The 21,991-nt window shown below is 42.0% G+C and overlaps 1 protein-coding gene across 3 annotated transcripts in view; it reads right to left on the bottom strand.

Annotated features, from left to right (window-relative positions):
* Window positions 1-21,991, bottom strand: part of LHFPL3 (LHFPL tetraspan subfamily member 3) — a 246,151-nt gene that overhangs the window by 74,611 nt on the left and 149,549 nt on the right. For all 3 annotated transcript variants that reach the window (XM_030478863.1, XM_030478864.1, XM_030478865.1), the window contains exon 2: window positions 6,341-6,577. In XM_030478863.1, the coding sequence (XP_030334723.1) occupies window positions 6,341-6,577 (237 nt within the window). The remainder of the gene's footprint in view (window positions 1-6,340; window positions 6,578-21,991) is intronic.

The following is a 21,991-nucleotide window of genomic DNA, read 5'->3' as shown; positions in this document are numbered from 1 at the left end:
TTTTGAAGCTAGAAATGAGGGCCAGGAATTTCCAACCTGGAACCTATGGCTCTGGGTTTCAAATAAGAGCCTGATTTTGCCTTTGAAAAGCAGAGTAACTAAATACTTCTCCTTTGAGGTAAGAGCATAAACCTTTTGATGTAGTTCCAGATTCCTCTGGCCAGCTGCAGCCTGGCAAGTGCAGGTGGTGGGCTGGCTATCGCGGTCCATCACGGATCACTCCCCAGTGAGCTACTTTCACATTTCCCTTCTCAAATGGAAATTCAAGTGCTCAAGTTGGTTCTGAGTTCAAAGTCACTTTCAGTGTTTTGAACGTGGAGCCACACACCGAAGTGGCAAGAGGCCAAAGTGAGTGACTCTTGAACGCTTTAGAAAGGAAGGATGGAGATGAAGGAGACTAGCAGACATGAAGAAAAATGCCAGTCTAAAATAAAGGGAAGAGAGCAAGAGAAATCCTGCATTTTATTTTTGAGAGTATTTTTATTCTTTATGAGTCTATGCAAACTGAAATGAAAAGGTACATGCACTGACTTTTTGTTTATCAGAAGGAACCAGGGGACACACGAGTTCAGAAAAAAAAGAACTATATAATTTTATCAGGTAGAGAATATGCAATATATCAGATAGAGAATATACAGGGGTATACATGGTGTTCTGACTGGATTAGTACTCTTTATTACTACCAGGGCAGTTGATAATTGTTTTATGCATTGTAGCTATATGTGAAAACTTACACCAGGTATCAATATTCATGTTTATTCACCTAATTTTGAACAATTTAGCCTGAATGTTTGTGAGCATATGCCTGGACAACTACATGCTGATAAACTGGGCTTTGCAATTTTGCAGCAGTTTGCACATGCGTTGTGACCTGAGCTATTTTCCTTTTGAAGAATGACACCTGATGCACTCTGTCATGTAGCCCCTTGATAGTGTGCTGCTGGCCTCCTGTCACACAGCTTCAGATATGAGGGCTTTTGCAGATGGTTTTCCAGCAATCATGTGGGTAGACTATTCCTGCTTACAGAAGACGATTCTCTAGCCAAAGGTGCACAAACCTCTGTGCAAGACTATTTTACTTCTTTTACAGAAAAATGCTTTGTCACCAAGAAACAACTTCCCTTTAGCTTCTGTATTTAAGTGTGTTTATTCCACAGTGACTGCAGCTCAGGCTGATGTATGGAGCCAGCCTTCAACAACCTGGATTAGTCCCTGACAGCGCTGCTATGGAGAATAATGAAGGTGTAAGTGTCAACCAACTGTCAAGTCCTGGCTTGGGCATCCTGCGCTGAGCTCTGAGAAAAGCTCTCTGCAGCGTGGCTGTTGAGTCCGTGTGAGTTGCAATCACTGCAAGGTAGATGAATCCTTCAAATCTCCTGTCTAGTTCCTGGCTCCTTTTATCTATTTCAGCTCTAGGCTTTTAACTCTGGGAAATCTTCAGTGCAAATTGCTTATCTGTGACCATATGGGCCCCAAAGATGAGTCGAATGTTAAACATAAATACCTTGTGAAGCTGTTCTCTACCTCAGAAAAGCCACAGCTACCCACAAAGTGCACCATCCACCTGGTCTTGCTGATATTACTTAACAGGGTAGTTTCTTTTGAATGCTTTTGTATTTATCACTCATAATGCACACCATATTACCACTTTCTACCATAAAATTAATAACCTCGCACTCTTAACTTCCTTCTGAAAAATCTTGTTTGGTCTCTTCACCCTTTGGCCAGAACTTTAATTTTATGTCATTAAGACATTATAGTTCAAAATGTTAAACGATGTCATTAGACAGCACATCAAGGTTTATGCCTGATGTTGATGGCGCTTTCAAAATGGTGTTGATGAAGCTTAAAACTAAGATGCATTCAGACTATTTTTGTCATCATCCTGTATGCCATTATTTTAATAACATACAGGCCTTTAAGTCATTACCATTAGTTCCTATAAATGAAAGAAAGCTATGTAATACTGTTCCCTCCTTTTGCTAATGGCATAAACATAATGGGAAAGTCTTTTTAGAAAAACCTTTTTCTTCTCCAAAAGGCAGTTTTTTAAATTAAGAAAGGTACAGATTGTTGTGTAAAATTTGCATAATTAGGAAACTGCATTAAATAGACTATAAACCAGAGGAAGTCTGCTAAGCCTGAGTTATATTTCTTGGACATGAAACCTGCATAGTAGTTTACTCTCTAACCTATACAAATAAGAAATGAGTAAGCACTATTTTTATCACGTAGTGAGAAGGAAACTTTCTTTAATGGCAAAAATTGGGCTGTCTTCTGCCATGAATAATTCTAACAGTCAAATTCCTTACTCATGAGCTTTGATTAAGCTATGTAAATATACAGAACTGTACTCATCAAAAGCATAGAGCAGGTAGACAATTCAGCATGGTAAGTCTACAGAGAAGTACAGCTTGCCCTTTTTCTGTCATCTTCTCACCTTTTTGCCATATATGTTGTGTTTCATATACTTTTAACTGTTTCCTTGCCACCAATGCTCAGAAGCAGCTGTGGTGCCAAGTACTTGCACAGCCACTGCACTCTCCTTAATGAGCCTGTGAGAGCTCATCTGCAAGGAAGCCTCCAGACAGAACAATTACCTGATTAAGAAAGCAGCTGCCCAGCTGTCCGGTCATTGTCTGACCATTTCTTATTCTGAAAGGTTTTTCCACATAAATGAACACTTTTGTGACTCTGCTACTTAATTTATTGTTTCTTCATCTCGTACATAATGGTACCTACATGCATGGGGCAAAGCCCCAGCAGCAGAGGAAGAGCTGACAGGGCAAGCAGAGGTTCTTCTTGGGTATAGTGTTGGTTGCTCCTCAGGTGCTTTCTACTGAAAAGCCATGATGAAGCCATGACTGTCCCATAAGGGGATACCTTATCCCCTTATCACACACTAGGGGATGTCCAGGCCTGTGATCAGAGGATAGGACAAGGGGTAATGAGTTCAAACTAAAACAAGGGAAGTTTAGGTTAGATATAAGGAAGAAGTTCTTTACAGTGAGGGTGGTGAGGCACTGGAACAGGTTGCCCAGAGAAGTGGTAAATGCTCCATCCCTGGCAGTGTTCAAGGCCAGGTCGGACAGAGCCTTTGGTGACATGGTCTGGGGTGAGGTGTCCCTGCCCATGACAGGGACTTAAAGGATCTTAAGGTCCTTTCCAACTTTAACTATTCTACAATTCTATGATTCTATGACATCACCACCAGCAAAAGGAAGGAGTCAATGGGGTACCACCCAATGGACAGCCCTGACCACTCAGCCACATTTTTTGCCCCTTGGAAGACAGCAGCAGCACAGGGACTCCTCCTTGAGAAAGGGATGCTCCTTGTCTGTACCTGCTAATCTAGAAGCAAGAGCCAGCACAAGCTCAGAAGCAGAGCTCATGTAGATGAGGAGGGGGAAAGAAGGATGGGGGGCAGTGGAGGGGTGTTTAGTATTCAGTGCGACTTGTTATGAGGGCTTCGGCTTCACATTGTAAGAGCAGCTTGGGAGGCTGAGGGTATTGCTTATAAGGTATTGCTTATATCCTTAGTCTTAACTTCTTGTCTATATGGGAGGCATGCTAGTGATATTTGCATATTTCAGTGTTTTCATATCCTGACCATTTCCAAGAGACACATGGATACTCTGCATGTGGATTAATGCTGATGAGTAGTTCTCCAGCATCTCTTAACCTGAAAGTGGACATGGGGACATAGTTTACAGGGTGTCAAAGCCGTCATGCATGTGCAGTGCACGCCAGGGGTATAGACAGGAGATTGTTTGGTGCCAACTCCAGGACAAGTGCTCACCCTAACGTTCTACCAGGTTCTTCATTATTATGGTGTAAGTAATCGACACCTGCTCTAACACAGACCACTGCCCCAAACTGGTCACCTAAGCATGCAGCCAGTGACAGGCAGGATTACAAAACCTGCCTCAAAATCCTGGCCATATGAACCCCAAATCTTCCTCCTAAACACCAATAAACAACTTCTAGCATGGTTGCTACCTACACATCCCAGTGCCTGTTTGAGAGTGCAGCCTTTTTGGCAGAAACCTCTCCTTGGTCTGCAGGAATCATGCCCCAGATCCATCATCCTGCTCCATCAGCACAGTGTTGGGAATGGCAAGCTGCAGCCCATCTTGTACAGAGATCAGAGACCACTGGAGGGAATTAAGTACTCATGCCCTGTTGTCTCAGTAGGATATTTGCTCGCTAGGATGCAGGCAGGCTTTCCTGGCATCCAGAAGGCCAGAAGAAGGAGTGGTCTCTGGCCAGCAAAGTGGAGAGCTGGTGCTCTGCTCGCAGTGATACCTGCCATGTCCCCACCACTGATGGGAGTGATGGTGTCCACTCATGCTGCTGCTGTGATCTCCTGGGACTCCTCCAGGGCTGTGGTGGTGGCAGTAACATGTGCAGGGGGGGAAATGCTGGGGGGATCCAGAGGGATTTAGACCTGCCCTGTGGTTGCTTAGCAGAAGCTTTTTGTGATGTGAGGGGAAAAGGATGTTCTTTTTTGAAGACAAGCTGCCTTTTTTGATTTTCATTTGAAGGACAGTTTAAAAAGTCGTGAACAATAGGCTTATCTGAAGGGCAAAGTTTTTGCTGAGTTCTGGTTTGCTTTGAAGCTAGTGGTGTGGTAAGTTTCTGTGTTTAATCCAAGGAAAATTAGCTGCTGAATGATTTTGTTCGACATGCTGAGGACCAAATGTTCTGGCAGAAGCTTGTGCCAGCGACGTGAGAGGTGATGAGTCTCCAGAAGCTGCTTTTTGCTCGTAAGATGCCAAAACAGATGAGGTTCTTTGATGCAAGTAGTTGTTGGGTTCATGAGCTCTGTACAGTATAGACAAATCAGACACTGTGCTGAGGCCAAAAGCACTTGTGGCATAGCTGTGAATGCCCTTCTGATAAGTATTTTAATTTTCAAATGCAGATGAATATTATCCTTATAGAAAATGGCCACAGGGACAATCCTTGAAACCTATGCCCTCAGTTTACCTGCAGAACAGATGTACACATGCAATTGCAAGCAGCATGGACTTTCCTTAACCCCCAACATTAGTAGGCTCTAACCAGGTCTGGAATTGTATGTGAAGTTCAATCTTCAAGTCCATTTATCTTTGGGCTGAGTGTGCTGACTGTCTGCAATTCAGCAACCTGGAGCCACTGTGCTGGTGGCTTTTGGATATATGGGTAATGGTCCTTGTGGAGCAGGACTGAGCTATTTTTGTACAACACAGGCTGCCAAACAGCTTTTGATTTCCCATCCAGTAGTGAAGGGCTCCTGATATCCTTGCTATTATTAGAGGCAGCCTACAAAATTACAAAGGTGGTGGATGAGCTGAATGCAGAATCCTGCACTAGGGGACATTCGGTGAAACTAGTAGGGGATCAATTTGAAACAGATAAAAGAAAGTACTTCTTTAGCAGTCAGTAGTGAGCTTCAGGAACTTGCCGCCACACAGTGCTGTAGAAGCCAACAGTGTCAGCAGGTTCAGAAGGGATAAGACACATACAGGGACAACAGGCCCATTAAAAAGACAAGGCAGGGACATGCCCTCTGTGGTATCCATCACATCAGTTACACAGCTGTGGATGCTGGGGGAGGACAAGGGGAAGGGGCTGCAGAAATCAGCCAGGCTTGCACACACTCACCAAGCAGCATTTCTCTCACAACCACATGATAAATTACTGGCCTGAGCAAGTTCATGTTTTTAATCCAGAAATGTGTTTTACCCCCAACCCACTGCATGAATATTCAGTTACTACAGCATCTGAGATTCCCATGAGCTGACTAATGAGCTCAAACACAATCAAACAAGAACCAGGATTCTTCTTCATTCCTGGCTCTGATCTTAGTCCACTGGCGCCTCACTGTATGGGTGGTCCCATTACACATCTCATTGCCAGTCTCCCAAGTCAGCACTCCTCCCTTACTATGTACTGTGCTAACAGATAGGCCATATTATAGCCATTCATATCACAGTGCAAAATCCTAAAGGAACCAAATGAACAAATCTTGCATGGGGTACAGAAACTGATGGAGATAGTGAAATTTAAATGCTAATGAAATAATATACAACTGGATAACACAAAAACATCCCATCTACATCTCTAAAAACTAAGGATAAATCATGCATAGTGCAGCAATTATGGCAATTTCGACCTCTTTTAATTTGGAGGCTGAAAATCCAAACTTCCTCTGCCCCTTGCGTTTCTTCTTACCCAGCAACTTATGAAGCAAGCCATCATGCCAACTTTTAAGTATAAAATAAAATGAAACCAATCATTGTTTTTAAGCAATTGTTCTCGAGGCCACGCAGTAATAGTGTTTCTAAAGCAGTCCTACCTTTGTTTTCCAACTTGAGCTCCTCTGCTAGCAAGCTGTCTTGTCTGTTGCCAAGCACAAATGCCAGAAATGAGAGGATCAGGGCATCCAAGATTCCAATAATTGCCAGGATATATGCCCAGCGGACTGAACAAGCCCCCAGCGTGTACTTGTCTGTCTTTTCACCACACATCCGTTTTACCTCATCTGAATCCCAGCCATCAGGAAAAATCATACAACCCAGGACGAGACAGGCAGCTTGGAGAAAAAAGAAAAGGAGAACAATGGGATAATGAGACCAAACTTTCGTTTTGATGAGAATCTACTTAGCTATCATTAAAGCAACACACTTTTTCATCCTGAGCTTCAAAGCTAGGTTACTTAAAAACAAGTCACAGACTGATATGCTATGATTAAGCATTTAATACAAAAACACCTAAGATACAACATCAATTGTGCTTAAAAAAATAAAGTTACATCCTGAATCATGGACAGTTTTTGTTCCAGAACGATCTCATTTTCCTGATGATGCTGATTTATTAATTGTAATATGAAATGCTTGCACAAAAGGGAAAAATTATTAATAACCTGGATTTTCAAAGAAAACACTGGATTACTGTCAAATGGTCAGGCAAACTAACCAGAGAAAAATAGAGGAAAACCCCACCTATTATTTCTGGTGATCTAAGTACTTGTAACATGCATAGGTAATAGCAAGGGGATTTTTTTTGTCAGTTGGCAGTACCCCTTTAACTGAAATATGTTTTATGCATAAGGTTTGTACTCCTCAGAAACACAGGTAACGACATTGTTCTGCAAGGAAAAATAAGCTGTCAACATTGCTGTCAACTTCTGATCTGGTTTACCTGAGGAATCACCACATGACATCTCAAACACGAAAAAATGCTAATCCTTTTAACACCAAGAGAAAAGAAAAGCCTCTACCCGCATGGAAAGCCAGCCGACACTGACCACCAGCTGCTGCGGGCAGGGGCAGCCATACCGGGATGGGGACTAAGGGTAGGTGTTCAGGTGCTCATTCTTCAGCCTGTGTGACTGCTAAAAGGTTGACTTCATTTTTAAGTAGCAGAAATCTGCTTTGACCCTTGATTCCTGGGGAAACTGCCCTCCTGTGGGAAAGCAGGTAGTGACACAGCCCAATGTGGCTCTTGTGGAGCAGGCAAAATGGTGTGACAAATTTGTATGTGCTCCATCACCTGAAGCTGCCTGAGTCACCTGAGTCAATCTTGGCCCCTGGCCAGCAGTTGCTGTGATGTTCCCTGCATGGATGGTGCCAGGGTGAGGGCTTAGCATGCATGTCTACCTGTGCCCGGCCACCCGCACCTTGGGTGGGACATGTGTGCTCTTGGGCAAGGAGACCTCAAGGTCACAGCCATTGCCCCAGCATCTTAGAAGCCCGGGTTAGGCCACAGCCTTGGTCTGACACATGACTGCAGTTCAGGCACATGTCCTGTGGTCACTGGTGAGCAGCCTCCTTGGAGGTTGTTTGCCGCTCTTCCTACTGGAGTGTATGCCTTGTGGTGGAGGGTAGCAGCACCAGGGCTTCTGCTCCTGGGAGGATACTATGTGTCCTGAGGTGGTGACACATCATTACAGAAACACATACAAAAAGGCAAACCCATACACTGAATCTTCACTAACATGGTCCCTCCCCACTGAGTCACTAGCTGAGAAAATCCGTGGTCTGAGAAAACATGCCAATTTACCAGTCTCACAGGACTGGACCCAATGTACCTCTGCATTGGACCTGGCTTCCCAATCCTTGCAGGGGCTGTCACTGGACACAGCTGAAGGCATGACTTGTACCCTGCCAGTTCCTTTTGGACAATGTTTTTCCCACATGGGTTGGCCCTGCTGCGAGTAGAATGAGGGACCCAATGGTCTCCAGAGGTCCTATCCAACTTGAACTGATCTTTGGCAGCGAGGCAGCATGTTGGTAACAGGGGACAGAGCAGTTGGGTACCTACGGCACATTTCCTACCAGAGCAATTGGAATAGTGCACAGATAGGACTAACTACCCCTTCTTTCTTAGTAAGGCTCATGAGATACGATGTATCCTAAGCCATCTATTATAAGTCTTAATATTGTATTGGTGCACTGTGCTCTAAATTGCAGGTAAATGTGCTAATTTAAAAGTATGTATTTTGTGGTTTTCATCCTTTCAAACAGCTGTTGAGCCAAACCTCTGTTTGGAAACCACAGTTTATTCACCAAGTAGTTTGTGCAACCAACAGCTGCACCACTGTGGGAAATGCAGTAAGTTCTTGTCTTTTCCGGACAAGCTTAAAGCACTGTCATTTTTATATACCTCTGATGCCCACAAAAAAACCCCCACACCTGCACTGAATGAATATAATGAAATACTGAGAGAGAGACGTGAAAACAGAGCTCAGGAATGGCTGTTTCCTTTTGACAGCTACACAATTGCTGTAGACAAAGCCTTGGAAGCATGTCTGCAGAAAGCATCTGACGTACAATAAAAGCTGCACCTAAGGCATTTGACAAATTCTTCCTGAGCAGTTGATTTGTGTGAAAATATAACAGCTTATAATACTTTCAAGGACAATTAGGCTTAGAAACAAGGACAATTAGATAAGGACTGATTTACTCAGAACATGCAGATTGGACAAATTGTAAGTTGCCTATTGCCTGCCTTAACTCATTTACACAATTCATAAGATCTTCCAAAGATCTTAGAGATAAACTGTAGAATAATTTGCTTTCTTGAGCTGGTTACACACACTTTCAGAAAGATTGTTTCTTACAGCCAACACCTAAGCGTTGCCCTCACACTTACAAGGGACTCAATTGAAATGATGCAGCAAATCTCCATACTTCTGGTTTTTGTAAAAATGTCCACATTTACCCAGGTAACTGTTGACAAAAGTTTTATTTACTATATAACAGCAACCACCAAAGCCAGTTTACATTTATTAACCATCCTCAAAATGAAAGGAAGCTTAATGCTCAGTTGATGATCAATAGATGTAGGATTTTTCTGCCAATTGTGCAAGAATAATTAGCAAATACTGACATCTCCATGGCTTTTTTATTGCATATCACATCAGACATATGTTCTACGTATTTCCTAAAAATAATTTAACTTTGTTCTTTTCCACCTAGGTAATTAAAAATATGGGCCTTTATCTCAGGAACTCAGTGCACAGCTTCCTGACTGTGTTCCTCAGATTTCCAATTAACTCATCTTTCCTGAATTCTGTTTCTGCATGCTTTGATATACTTGCTTAACTTTCTGGAGTAATTCTGTTGGTTGCAGTTGGACTTCTCTTGGTAAGAAGACACACAGGTAAATGGTGGATGGACTATGTCCCTTTGCATAAAGTTTAGATGCTTTCTACTAGATGACTACTTGGTCAACAGATGCAGGAATCATACCTTATCTGTAGAGGTTAACATAAGTAAGATTAGTCAACCTTGAGTTTTCACTTGCTGGGCGAATTATTTCACACTGAATGCCTTTAAGAATACAGACTTGCTCAATAATATGAAACAGGTAATGATTCATTTATCAGCTACAAGACTGAAAAGACAAGTAGAAAATCCACCTACAGATCTACTTTGTATTGCTAGAAATTTTTACATTTTAATCCTTCTAAAGAGGATTAGAAGATTTTTCTCCAGAAGGAAATTACTTTCAGCTTTATACAAATTTGAAAAATGGAAACCATTTTACGCAATTTCAGTGAAACTACTACGAGATGATTTTATAACACAGGCATGGGTCCCACATCCTTGTCTAAACTTCCACTGTGTCTAATGTGACTGAAATGGAAATGTAACAAAGGCTACTACTGTTTTACTACTATCCAGTTCTAATAAATTCAGAAACTTTTGTATTTGGAAAGCTTGCCTATTGAATGAAAAGAATTAAATCATGACTTCCTACAGACATTTTGGTTCAAGTAAGGAAAAAGTTCAATCTATAGGGGTTGAAGACAGTCTTCTGTGTGTGAGCTGAATACATCGGATTAGCATCATCTTCGTGAGCCTGCAGACAGCCCAGCCTAGGACCTCTGTAGCTAATCAAGACCTTTCATGAGAAGCAGCAGGAGGAAATTGACAGAAGACTGATTAGTGTCACTGACACCATTCTCTATTTGCCTCTATTTGGGCAACCATGAAACTTACAAGAATCATATTCACATCATTTTCCCTTTGGTTGCTTGAGAAAACTCCTGACAGGAATAGTGCCTTTGTAATGATGGCCAAGTAATGACTGCTTTCCGCCAGTCCTTCCTTTCCTTCTATGACAGGGTGGCCTGCTTAGTGGATGAGGGAAAGACTATGCATGTTGTTCACCTAGTCTTTAGCAAAGCCTTTGACACTGCTTCCCACAGCATTCTCCTGGAGAAACTGGCTGCTCATGTCTTGGACGGGTTTATTTTTTGCTCATAAAAGCTGTCTTGATGGCCAGGCCCAAAGAGTGGTGGTGAATGGAGTTAAATCCAGCTGGTGGCTGGTCACAAGAGGTGTTCCCCAGGGCTCAGTATTTGGGCCAGTTCTGATTAATCTCTTTATCAATGATCTGGACAAGGGGATCGAGAGCACCCTCAATAAGTTTGCAGATGACACCAAGTGTTGATCTGCTTGAGGGTAGGAAGGCTCTGCAGAGGGATCTGGACAGCCTGGATCGATGGGCCAAAGCCAGTTGTATGAGATTCAACAAGGCTCAGTGCTGGGTCCTGCACTTGGGTCACAACAATCCCATTCAGTGCTACAGGCTTGGGAAGAGTGGCTGGAAAGCTGCCTGGCGGAAAAGGACCTGGGGGTGCTGATTGATGGCCGCTGAACATGAGCAGTTTGTGCCCAGGCAGCCAAGAAGGCCAAGAGCATCCTGGCTTGTGTCAGAAATAGTGTACCCAGCATGGCCAGGGCAGTGATCATCCCCCTGCACTCGGCGCTGGTGAGGCTGCACCTCGAATCCTGTGTTCAGTTCTGTGCCCCTCCCTACAAGAGAGATATTGAGGTTCTGGAATATGTCCAGAAAAGGGCAACAAAGCTGGTGAAGGGTCTGGAGAACAAGTCTCATGACAGAACTGGATTTTTTAGCCTGGAGAAAAGGAGGTTCAAGGCAACGTCTCTACAACTTACCACTCTCTACAACTACCTGACAGGAGATTGTAGTGAGGTGAGGGCTGATCTCTTCTCCCTAGTAACAAGTGATAGGACAAGAGGAAATGGCTTCAAGTTGTGCCAGGGGAGGTTTAGATTGGATATTTGGAAAATTTCTTCATCAAAAGCGTTGTCAAGCACTGGAAGGGGCTGCCCAGGGAAGTGGTTGAGTCGCTATCCCTGGAGGTATTTAAAAGATGTGTAGATGTGGCACTCAAGGACATGGTTTAGTGGTAGACTTGGCAGTGCTGGGTTAATAGTGGGACTCAGCAGTCTTAAAGGTCTTTTCCACCCTAAACAATTCCATGATTCTTACAAGATGTGGGCTAACAAATTGTTTCTCCTACGTAATGAAGTCTGGTGAAGCTTTTCAAGCTTTTAAAAAATAATTAATAAATAATAGTTAAACATGCCTGATATACATTTACTTCTCTTCTTAAAACCTTTTTTCTCATATAAACAGCTAAAAGAAACTGTCACATGGTTTTCCTTTAGGGCTCTGAGTGACAAGACAAATTATTCATACTAAGAGAGGGAGCCCAGTATTTTACTTACTGGGATGAAAGGATGCAGATATGAGACTTTCAGAGATTGGAAACAGACACTGAATTGTTGCTGGCACTGACAGACTTGTGGCTCTGACCAAGCTAATATTATCATAGCTCGTGCTCAGTGGATGAGCTCAAATGGCAATTAGTAAGCAAGTAGCTCATGATCCTATGGTTGTGCCAAATATGGTGACAGATTAATGCTGTATCATTGCATGGAATGAGGTTCTATTTATAAAAGGCTGACTCTATACAGGAAACCAGTGCTGAGAAATTCCCGCTGGCAGGACTTCCCTCTCATCTTTATTCTTTTCCTGACAACAGTAGAGTATGGCAATGGCAAGTTTCCTGGTAGAGTCAAAAAAATGGAATGGGAATTACACCGACCAACTATTTTCTTTCTATACCCCTGCATGCAAGAGTTTCCAAGCCTCCATGGTTCCAAAACCTGACAGGTTCTTTGTTTTTTGCTTTTTTTGTAAATGGTATTTACAAAACCACTGATTCATTAAACTCCAACAAATTGAATAGAATTTTTTGCCAGCTCTGTTGGTGGAGTGAACTTCTAGGGCAGAGTGAAATGAAAGTTGAGGACTCTGGCAAGGGACATCAATTAGGACTATGGTCTTTCAGGAGCTTGCAGCTGGTAAAAAAGAAAGGATGAGGGAAGGTGGCTGAAGACACACGGTCACATACAGTCCTGAGTGAACACAGAGGCTGCATGCATTGATGCAGCTGAGATTGATTTGAGTGATATGAACTGTACTAATGAGCAGGATAAAAATTCTCTGTGTTTACATTTATGTTCTGGCTTAGGACATATGTGCAATTTTGAAGCAAATGCCCCGATTCTCTTCATTTTCTGATTCCATTCACAGAAATAGTTCTGGTGCATGTAAACCAGATTATTTTGATTATTTTTGGAGGAGAATAGAAGTTCCTTTCCAAAAGTTCTTCAATGCTGGATGGAGACTGTTAAATTCTGACTCAATGTGTGGGCTTCATTAACACAAAACCTGTGCCTAGGAGAAGGCTCTTGAACCATGCAGAGCTTCATTAACACCTGAAATGGTTTTTGTGCAATACAAAGAGACAAATGTCATATAAGACTTATTTGCTGCTTTGTTTGAAGACTGCCAGATCCAGCCTTCAGCTTTGGAGAGGTTCTTCAGAGAGGTGCTAACCGGCTCCCCAGGGAGATGACACAGCCTGTTAATTTGAGCCATAAGCAGACTGAAAGTTCCTCCGGCAGCAGGATATCTTGGTGGTGCTCATACAGGGTTGCTAACCACATGATTGCTGTTGGATACAAGATAACCAGTGAGAAAAATGGCATGAAATTCAAGATTCGAGGGCAGTGTTCTTGGAGAGCTGGAGTGATAAAAGCTTTATTTGGACTTCCATGCCCTGGGCTCCCATGTGGGACAAGGGAGGTGCCCTGTAGAATTACTCAGGGACACTGATGTGCCACTTTCATTTAAGTGATATGGACAAAAGCAGACCTTCCTAGAGAGGCCCAAAGATGCTCCCTCCCCCCCCGCCCCAAGTGAAGGTGCAAATGTTTGTGGGCTAATCTTCCTTTAGAAAGCTTCAAACAACATGTATAATGGGGGCATTTGGTCCAGGAAACAAGACTAGTTCTTTGAAGTAAAGCCCTAGAACCCCATATAATGAGGGTGTGAGAGGCAAAGCTTCAGCAGTAACTGCTTTGATCTACTTATTCTTTTATTTTGCATCATCTTACTTGGTAATGTAGACAACCCTGAACCTTTCCAAAGGATTAAGGACATTTATAGACATTGCTAAGGGGTAAAATAAGGAGGAGAACCTCCCTCTGCATTCCTATGATAATACAAAAGACATAATTATGGCCACTTGACTTACTAGGGCACAGACTTTTTGATGCCAAATTTGATAAGAATATATATATACATATCAATAGATAAGTGCATTCCCCGTGCTGATTTTAAGAAAAGGAAAAAAGAAGACCAAATATTTAGTGACTGGACAGCAAAGAGAAAGAAAATGATATCGTGGAAAGTGGTAGTGAGGTAGGTGCTACAGTCAGAGAAGACTCTCCCTGGCTGAGTTGTGAAGCGGAGTAACAGAAATATGGTTGACCAGCAGCCATTCCCAAAGACAAGCACTAAGAGCATTTGTTCAGAAAGATGGCAACGACTGGGAAAGTGAAGTAATGTTCTATGTGAGGAATGTGTTAAGCTATAAATATGTAGAAAAAAATAACAAAGATTGTGCAATCTACCTTAGTTTAGATCACTTAGGGGAAGAACTGTAAGAGAAATTTTGCTGCCCTAAGAGGGCCTGTTTAAGACATCCAGTGTTGGATTCATGTATGGATAGAGATTTCTTTGACATGACGGGAGACAGAAAATCTGTGAGGGGTTGTACCATCATGGGAGCATTTAACTTTCAAGTTTTGATCATTACCCATAATAATTAAACTTTGAGATTAATGCAGTTCTATGAATAATTTAGTTAGTACAACAACTATCTTAGCTTAAGATAAAGATAATGTAAGAGTATTATAGATTTTTATGAGTGTGTGGCAGGTGACTCACAAGGTGCATTCCAATGACTCCACAACTCCTTGTGTTCCAACCATGGCTATATGTAATAGGAATTTTTAGTGCCTTGTCCAGAAAAAGTATGGCAAATGGGGACTATTAATGGATGGAGGCCTAATCACCACGTGGGCAAAAAATCCCTAGAAATGTCATGACAACAAATTGCTAGCAGTTATAGAGAGGTAGATGACTAACTGATGAAAAATGGGTAAACTGAAATTATGTACAATGAGATAAAAATACCTCCTTACAATGAAGCAGGTATGGGAGGTGGTAGAGCTAGAAGCCCACAGGAAGGTATGTGTCAAAAGTTACATTTACGCTGTATCACCTCCTGTGGTGTCCACTGGCCCTGGGATCTAACGATTTTTTCTTCTGATCTTTCCGTTTAAAGTGTCTAAAATAACATGAAAACTGTATCACAGACCACCAGAGTTTTTCTAACATGTCTTTGTATCACAGAATGTGTGTTACGAGCTCTGACTGTCAGCTGAAGGTCCATACTCAGAGGTTATAGGAATGACAAAGGCACTTGCAAATGCATGTGCTCATAGGGCCACAATGTGGGAGGCAACTGTCATGAAGTCAGGTTGTCTGACAATGTGGGGATATCCAAAAGCTACTTTTCTCACATGCTAGAGTCTCCTGAAAAAGAACTGTATAAGTAATGAAGGAACTACTTGTTTATGCTGCATCTTGGGTTTTTGTCAGATCCCAGACGTCTAATGCAATTTTGGCTCAGCTTTACTTGTTAACAAAGCTTACTATCGAAAGTGTTTATTTTGAATGCTGTCACAGAGGCGTATTACAGCTTTCTAATTTAATGTTAACTTCTCTTTGTAGAACCTGGTCTTTAGCCAAACCATATCAAACCATACATTTCAGCACACTGAAATGTACTAGATTTAATCAATGAATAAACTCAATATAAATACAGCGTAGGCTACAGCAAACAGACTGCGGAATAGGTGTGATTTTGAATGGCATAGGCTAGACATCAATTGAGATTTATACAGCTGACATTTCATCACAAGTTACTGATCCAAGTAGCGAGGCTATTTTAAACATGGTTTTGGAAAAAGAAGGAAGAGCTGAAAATAATCTTACCTTCAGTGACCATGAGTCAATTCAATTTAAATAAAACGAGCATATGAATAAAAATTATCCCAAAACTGGGTTTAAAAATTGCGTATTTCAGAGGGATAAACTTTGATAAGCTAAAGAAACCTAACTTCAGTCCAGATACCTAACAAGTTATGTGGACTGAAGTGGTTCATACTTAACTGTGGGGAATGCGTTGAATTTCTTCCAGACAAAGGTGTAAATTTTCTGAAGTTTCTTGACAAGATAAATAAAGTTCCAAAGGTACTTCCAGCTCTGTCTGAAAGAGCAGCAAACTTGGTTTCCTTCTACCCTTGTTACCTATCCTCCCAAAAAAGCCTTGGAAAAAGGAATGAAGATGTTAGCAAAGACCTTAAAAATTATAGGAAAAGGGACTTGTTAGCAGAGAAAGACACATTTTGGAGGTTTGATAATGCAGGTCTAGAAGACAGCTTGCCAAAAGTCAAGCTATGATAAATCTTTCAAGACAAATTGAAACAAAAAGTCAAATAACCTTCAGTTAGGTTAATAAAGTAAGAAGAAGAAAAGCAGATATGGAGCGAGTCTGGGGCTGGGACCAAATTCTTTGCCTCATTTTACTGTGAGGAGGATAATAGACAACAGGAGGACAATGCCCTCACAGCTGGGCATGAGCATTCAGAAATGAGAACTCATGCCTCCAAGCCCATAGCAAACCTAAAATGATCATAATGTGCTCAAGCTGGAGGAATGGACCCTCCAACGCCAAATACTGAAACAACCAACACATTGAACTGCAAAGCAGATTTATTGTTGAGATAATGGAACAGCATAGATGCTACCTAATTTTTAGAAAAAACCAAAACCAACCAAAATAGAGAATAGGAAAGTAATTGGAGCAAACACTCACTCATCAATGTGACCCCAGTTCTTCCGAATTATTGAAGGAAAGAAATACAAAGTGGGGTGACGTTAGCATGGTTCTGACAGTTAGGAAGCTGTAAATTTGTAAAAGAAAGCTAAGTAAGTAACACATTTTTCAGAAAGCATTTGATAGTGTGTCATACAAAAACATTTATTAACCTGGAGAATACAGAGATTAGCATGAGAATTTAAGATCCTTATGGCACTTGCTCATGGGGAGCTGACGTTTTTGCTGGAAGGGCAAGTCTTGAGCTGCTGCGAGGATACATTGGTCACTCAAGGATCAGCCTGGGTGTCAATCATTTAGTGTTTTCATTAGGAGCTCTGGCAAGAGTAGAGGTTTGTGATAAAATCCACGGATGGGAGCCACTATCGATGCAGAAGACTATTGGGACAAATGGTAAACAAGAGAAAACATACAAGTATGTTGATCAGCCCTCGGAGGACCACAAATCACCAACAAAATGCACCCATGAAAAATGTAAACATGAGCATTGGCAGTACCAGGGGAAGATTTTCAGCATAATGTATGCACTAGAGCCATCCTCTGCTGGTGTTTTCTCATCTTTAGAAGAGTAATGTTTGGAACAACCAGTTAATCAGAGGAAGATTATTTTAACATGTAACATGGTACTTTAGGGAAGTTACTGCATGATGATGCTAATGCTCATGATAAGGGGACTAGATTTGATGATTTAGTAGGTCTTTTCCAGGCCTATGTTCTTACGAGGAGGCTGAAAGACAGACATATTTGAGATTAATAAGGAAGGATATCTAAGGGGAACAACAGCCAAAGAATTATGAGCTGGATGAAACTACAGAAGGCTAAGATCAAAAATAGTGTTGTCTAAATCAAACAGAGAAGAAAATCTAACAGAATAAATGGGGGTAAAAAACAAGGAAGAAGCTCACTATTGGGTTCTTTCACTGTGGTCTTTGTAGAAATTTGCCCTTTCCTTGCCCTATTAAATGTTCAAAAATGTGATGGCAAAGAAAGAGGAGATGCATAAAGTGATTTTTTTTTTTGCCAGTCCTCATCCAAGCTGTCCTGATTTCGCTGCCAAACATCAAGCAACTATAACAGCCTGGATTGTACTTGGGAAGTGCATGCCTCCGGCTTGTTTCTGAAGCTATTGCGATTGCAAGCAAATCTAAATGCGCTTGTGAGTGAGAAGTCTGGGAGTGCACCAGCCACCACTTCCAGGATCAATATGGCAAGGTTCTGCAGCTTTTGAGGTGGAAGCAAGATGCAGAAGCAAAAGATACTCATACAAAAAGGGAATTTCTACAACTAAGTCTATAGTAGAGCGCACAATAAATACAACTGTTTCAGTCTTTTTCTCCTAAAAACTAACAATGTTGCAGCCAGTAAGTACTCATTTGAAAAAAAGGAAGCGAAATCCTATAAAAAAGCACGTAGTATTGCCTAGAAAACAGATCTGCATACCTGATGGTATTGGTGCACTGAAGATTTTTATGACTACTCTGTAAAACATAAGAGAACGGATCCCAGAGAAGGTAAGAGCTATTAACTGGAAAGGCAGTCTTGGCACTTGAACAAACAGATATAAACCATTCAGGAATATATGTAGGCTGTAAAGTAGAAGGCAGTTTTGAATCGTTGGGAGAGAGGTTCTGGCACAAACTCAGCAGCTGTAGCCAGGCCAAAAAGTTTTAAGTTTTCCAAGTTGATGCTGTTAAATAGTTATTAAAGAGGACTTTGATCAGTGTATTAAAAAATTATTAGGATGTGTTTCTCTGTTCTCTGTTAGCCTAATTAGCTGAATTAGGCTAAATTCAGCTACTTTGCACCTTTAAAACTACTGTAAGAACTTAAAGGTCTTACAACATGTACCTTCAGACATCCAAAACCTGGGATCATCGCTTTCGTCAGCATGTGAGCTTTGCGATAGCTGCAGAGCTGGACACAAGGATAATGCAAACAACACCCATTAAAGCCCTAGGGCAGGAGCAGCACTGAAAGCAAACTCCAGGCTTGAGCACCATGACCATTTTGCCAGAAAGTGTCAGATTTATTTTCCTTTGACCATAAATTCAGCAAATCTCTACCTGCATAAACCCTGCCTTGTACTGTAGTCAGCAAAGCCTCTTGCTGTTTCTCATCTTATGGTTACACCCTGTGAAACCAGACCAGCTTACACTGCATAACCTTTGAGTTCACAACCAGCAAGGCTTCCCCACCCTGTTACTGAATTCTACCCACATTACTTGGGCTTTGTCTGCGTCTCACCTGGTACATGCCATGGAGCACACTGAGCAAGACACGGCAACAGCATATTAGTAATGCAGCCTCCCCCAACTATTGCTTTAGAGAAACATCTGGTATGACATCCCGGTTGTGTTCACAGCTTCATTTACATGATCACTTAAGGGTATTTGACAGTCACAATTGGAAATCATTGAAAAATGGGGTAACTCACCCATCCAGTACATGAAATAATGTGGGTCAGTTGTCAACAACTGAGTGAATGATTTCAAAATAGCCACCAAGAACTCAACCAACTGTTACCTGACCTCTGCTTCACTGGCTCTCATACCCTGAAAAGAACACAAATGATAAAAACACTTCCAAGAGGAAATGAAAATAAAGGGGACAGCAGGGGGGAAGTTCTCTGCTGAGCTACCCCTGCATCCCTGCATCCTGCCTGCATTGTTGGTGCAGAATGCTGACTCAGCATGCCGGGTAGCAGACGGGGAGCAGTGAACACCTGAAGTACAAACAGCTGCCAGGCAGATGCCTGCGTCTGCTCTTGGTCACTGGCCAGCTGGAGAAACCTCTCCTACAGAAGGTGATGGAGAGAGACAAGAAGTTGTTTGGCAGTGGGTAAGATAAGGAGCCACTGGTGAGATTTCTCTGCTGTAAGCTGAGATGCAGGTTCGCGGTCACTATGTTCTCTGCCAAAGCACAGCTATGATTCCCAGAATATAATGCATCATGATAACGAAATGTGGTTTAATGTTGAAATGAGAAGTGGCTTAAGATCTGCAGTTTATAGGCATTCAAGCCGCTGTTTGTGGGCATCACAGTCACACTCCCTTTGCTCTCATTTAGAGCTTTGTATTCCTCATGTATTTACTGGAGAAATTGAATTTTCAGAGGAAGCGACTGAAGTCAAGTGGAAAGATGATGTGATGGACAAGGAAACATTCTGCTGTGAGTAAGGAATAAAGAAGTAATTGAGTGCATTGTGGGAGAAAGGGGAAGGCTCTTGTCCTTCTTGTCTTTTGTAAACCATTAATGTTTTGCTGTCAACCTGCAGTTGACTAAATCCCATGCTTTCCTTGACAAGTGGGAACCGTACTCACCCTCTCTGAGACATTGGCTCATCCTCCAAGTATTAAAATCTGTTCAGAATTCATGGCTGGGGATCTCTCAATGTACTCTGCCAGAGGGCTCCAGCTAGCTCTGTATGGGAAGATCCAGCTCCCAGTCTGGTTTCATTCCCCTTTTTAGAATCAGCAGCCTTCCCAAAGCCAGCCTACACCCTAGTCCACACCTCCTCCGAATGAGGGGACCCATGATTATACCTCAGAGTATTTGTGGGACAGGAAAAAAGTGAGACAGACTTTGAACCACCTTTATGCTGCAGGCAATTAGAAGTGGGTAATGCAAGGCTAAAGGCCTGCAGAGGGAGGAACCTCAATATGTGGAGGAGACAGGCAGCTGAGAAGCAGCAATATGGGACAGTCTCCTCCAGAAAGAGAGGTGGAAGCAGAAGGAGGGAGCCTTGTTGTTGAGCTGGAAATGTTAAGCTTTAACTAAAGTCATTACAATAATTTAAATCTGATTTCCAAAGCAGTGCTAGCCAATATTGCAAATGGACTGGCACAGAGGCAAGACAAGTTCTGAGCGGATGATAAAGGCATCGACTTTTGTATAGTTCCTTTCAATGCCCCTGAGGCATACGCATACGTCTTTATGCCTGCACAGCTTGTCATGTGCTATTCTTCACTTATCTCTGCTATAGCTCTTCCTGATCTCCTAACAGTTTTGCTCGGAAGAAAAGAGAAATGGACAATAGGCCCCGAGACCTCTCGGCTGCATTGCTTCTTCATTAAAGTTGACATTTGGCAGTGAGACTTTACTGCCTTTCAGGAGCTGATGTCTCATTGAAGCTAACAGCAGCAGAGGTATCAGGGGAGCCATGTCTCTCCACTGAGCATCTGAGCTTTGGATGGTGGGACAGAGCCCTGGGGAACGAGACCAGTAACACGGGTGATGTTTTTCTCTTTTGCATTTTTTCTGTTAAAGGGAAGACTACCCTTTTACTTAGGGCTAAACCTACGGCGTTGCTGAGCCTCCTAAACTCATTGCTTTGATGAGCCAGAGTTGAGAAAATTTAAAATCTTTGAAAAAATGTGGAAGAAATCTGCATTCATTTTGTGAATATTTTATTATAATAGATCTACACTGGCAAGCACATCTCATCTTCTATTTGCTATCAGTCAAGTCTGTTTGATCAATAATGTGTCCTATTTTGTTCAGTATAACTGCAACAGTCCTTGACATCGTACTTTGGTAATCCTGATTCTCCCACCAATACCTAACTGGAGAGGTTAATTTCTTTTCACTTCTACAGAAGCACATTTCTGTGCCTTATGTTTTCTTAGTCTTGCTGGTTAACCTCCAGATTTGCACTTTACCGGTTTAGCAAAGTTTACCGGTACAGTCGTCAGCAAATCCTTGTGTACATGCACATGCAATTTCAAATCCCATCTAGGTTTATGATATCAAGTTGCAATATGTTTTTGAACATTTTCTTAAGCCCAGCATGTGTACTACTCTAGTGTTGCAATGCCTCTGGGGTAAAGTAATCCTTAGTACTTCCAACACAGCAAACAACCACTCTGGTGCTGATTTTCAGCACTTATGCCCAGAAGTCGCAGAAAGTAGGTCTCCCTCCATTTCTGAAGAAACATTCTTATTTGCAATGCTGCCTTTTTAAAAATGAATCTCTCCAGATCACTCTGTGTTGATGTCTATGTAACATCCATGGTGGCTCACAAACGCAACCACTAACATGACAGTTTCCTTTTGACACGTCCCAATTTGAATGATAACTAATGACATACTACATACAATTCTAGAAATCCACTGCATCAAGTTTTTTGACCCTGTTCAGATGGGACTCTTTGCAGCTTTGCAGCAATCCAAGACCAGAGAAATGGACATCTAATAGTGCCAGATGAAAGTAACCTCAACTGTTGGTATACTCATATACAAGAGCTACCTCACTGACCAGAGAAGTTATCCTCACCTTGCCCAGTGGTTAAACTGGACAATAACAACAAAGTATTTTATTTTGGGTTCATTGCTAGGATTATTTTTGGTTAGCAAAAAAGTGTTATGTTAAACAGT

The sequence above is a fragment of the Strigops habroptila genome, chromosome 3 (assembly GCF_004027225.2).
Source record: "Strigops habroptila isolate Jane chromosome 3, bStrHab1.2.pri, whole genome shotgun sequence".
Taxonomy (NCBI): Eukaryota; Metazoa; Chordata; class Aves; order Psittaciformes; family Psittacidae; genus Strigops; species Strigops habroptila.
Note: the sequence above shows the minus strand (reverse complement) of the source record. Positions and strands in the feature narration are given on the sequence as shown.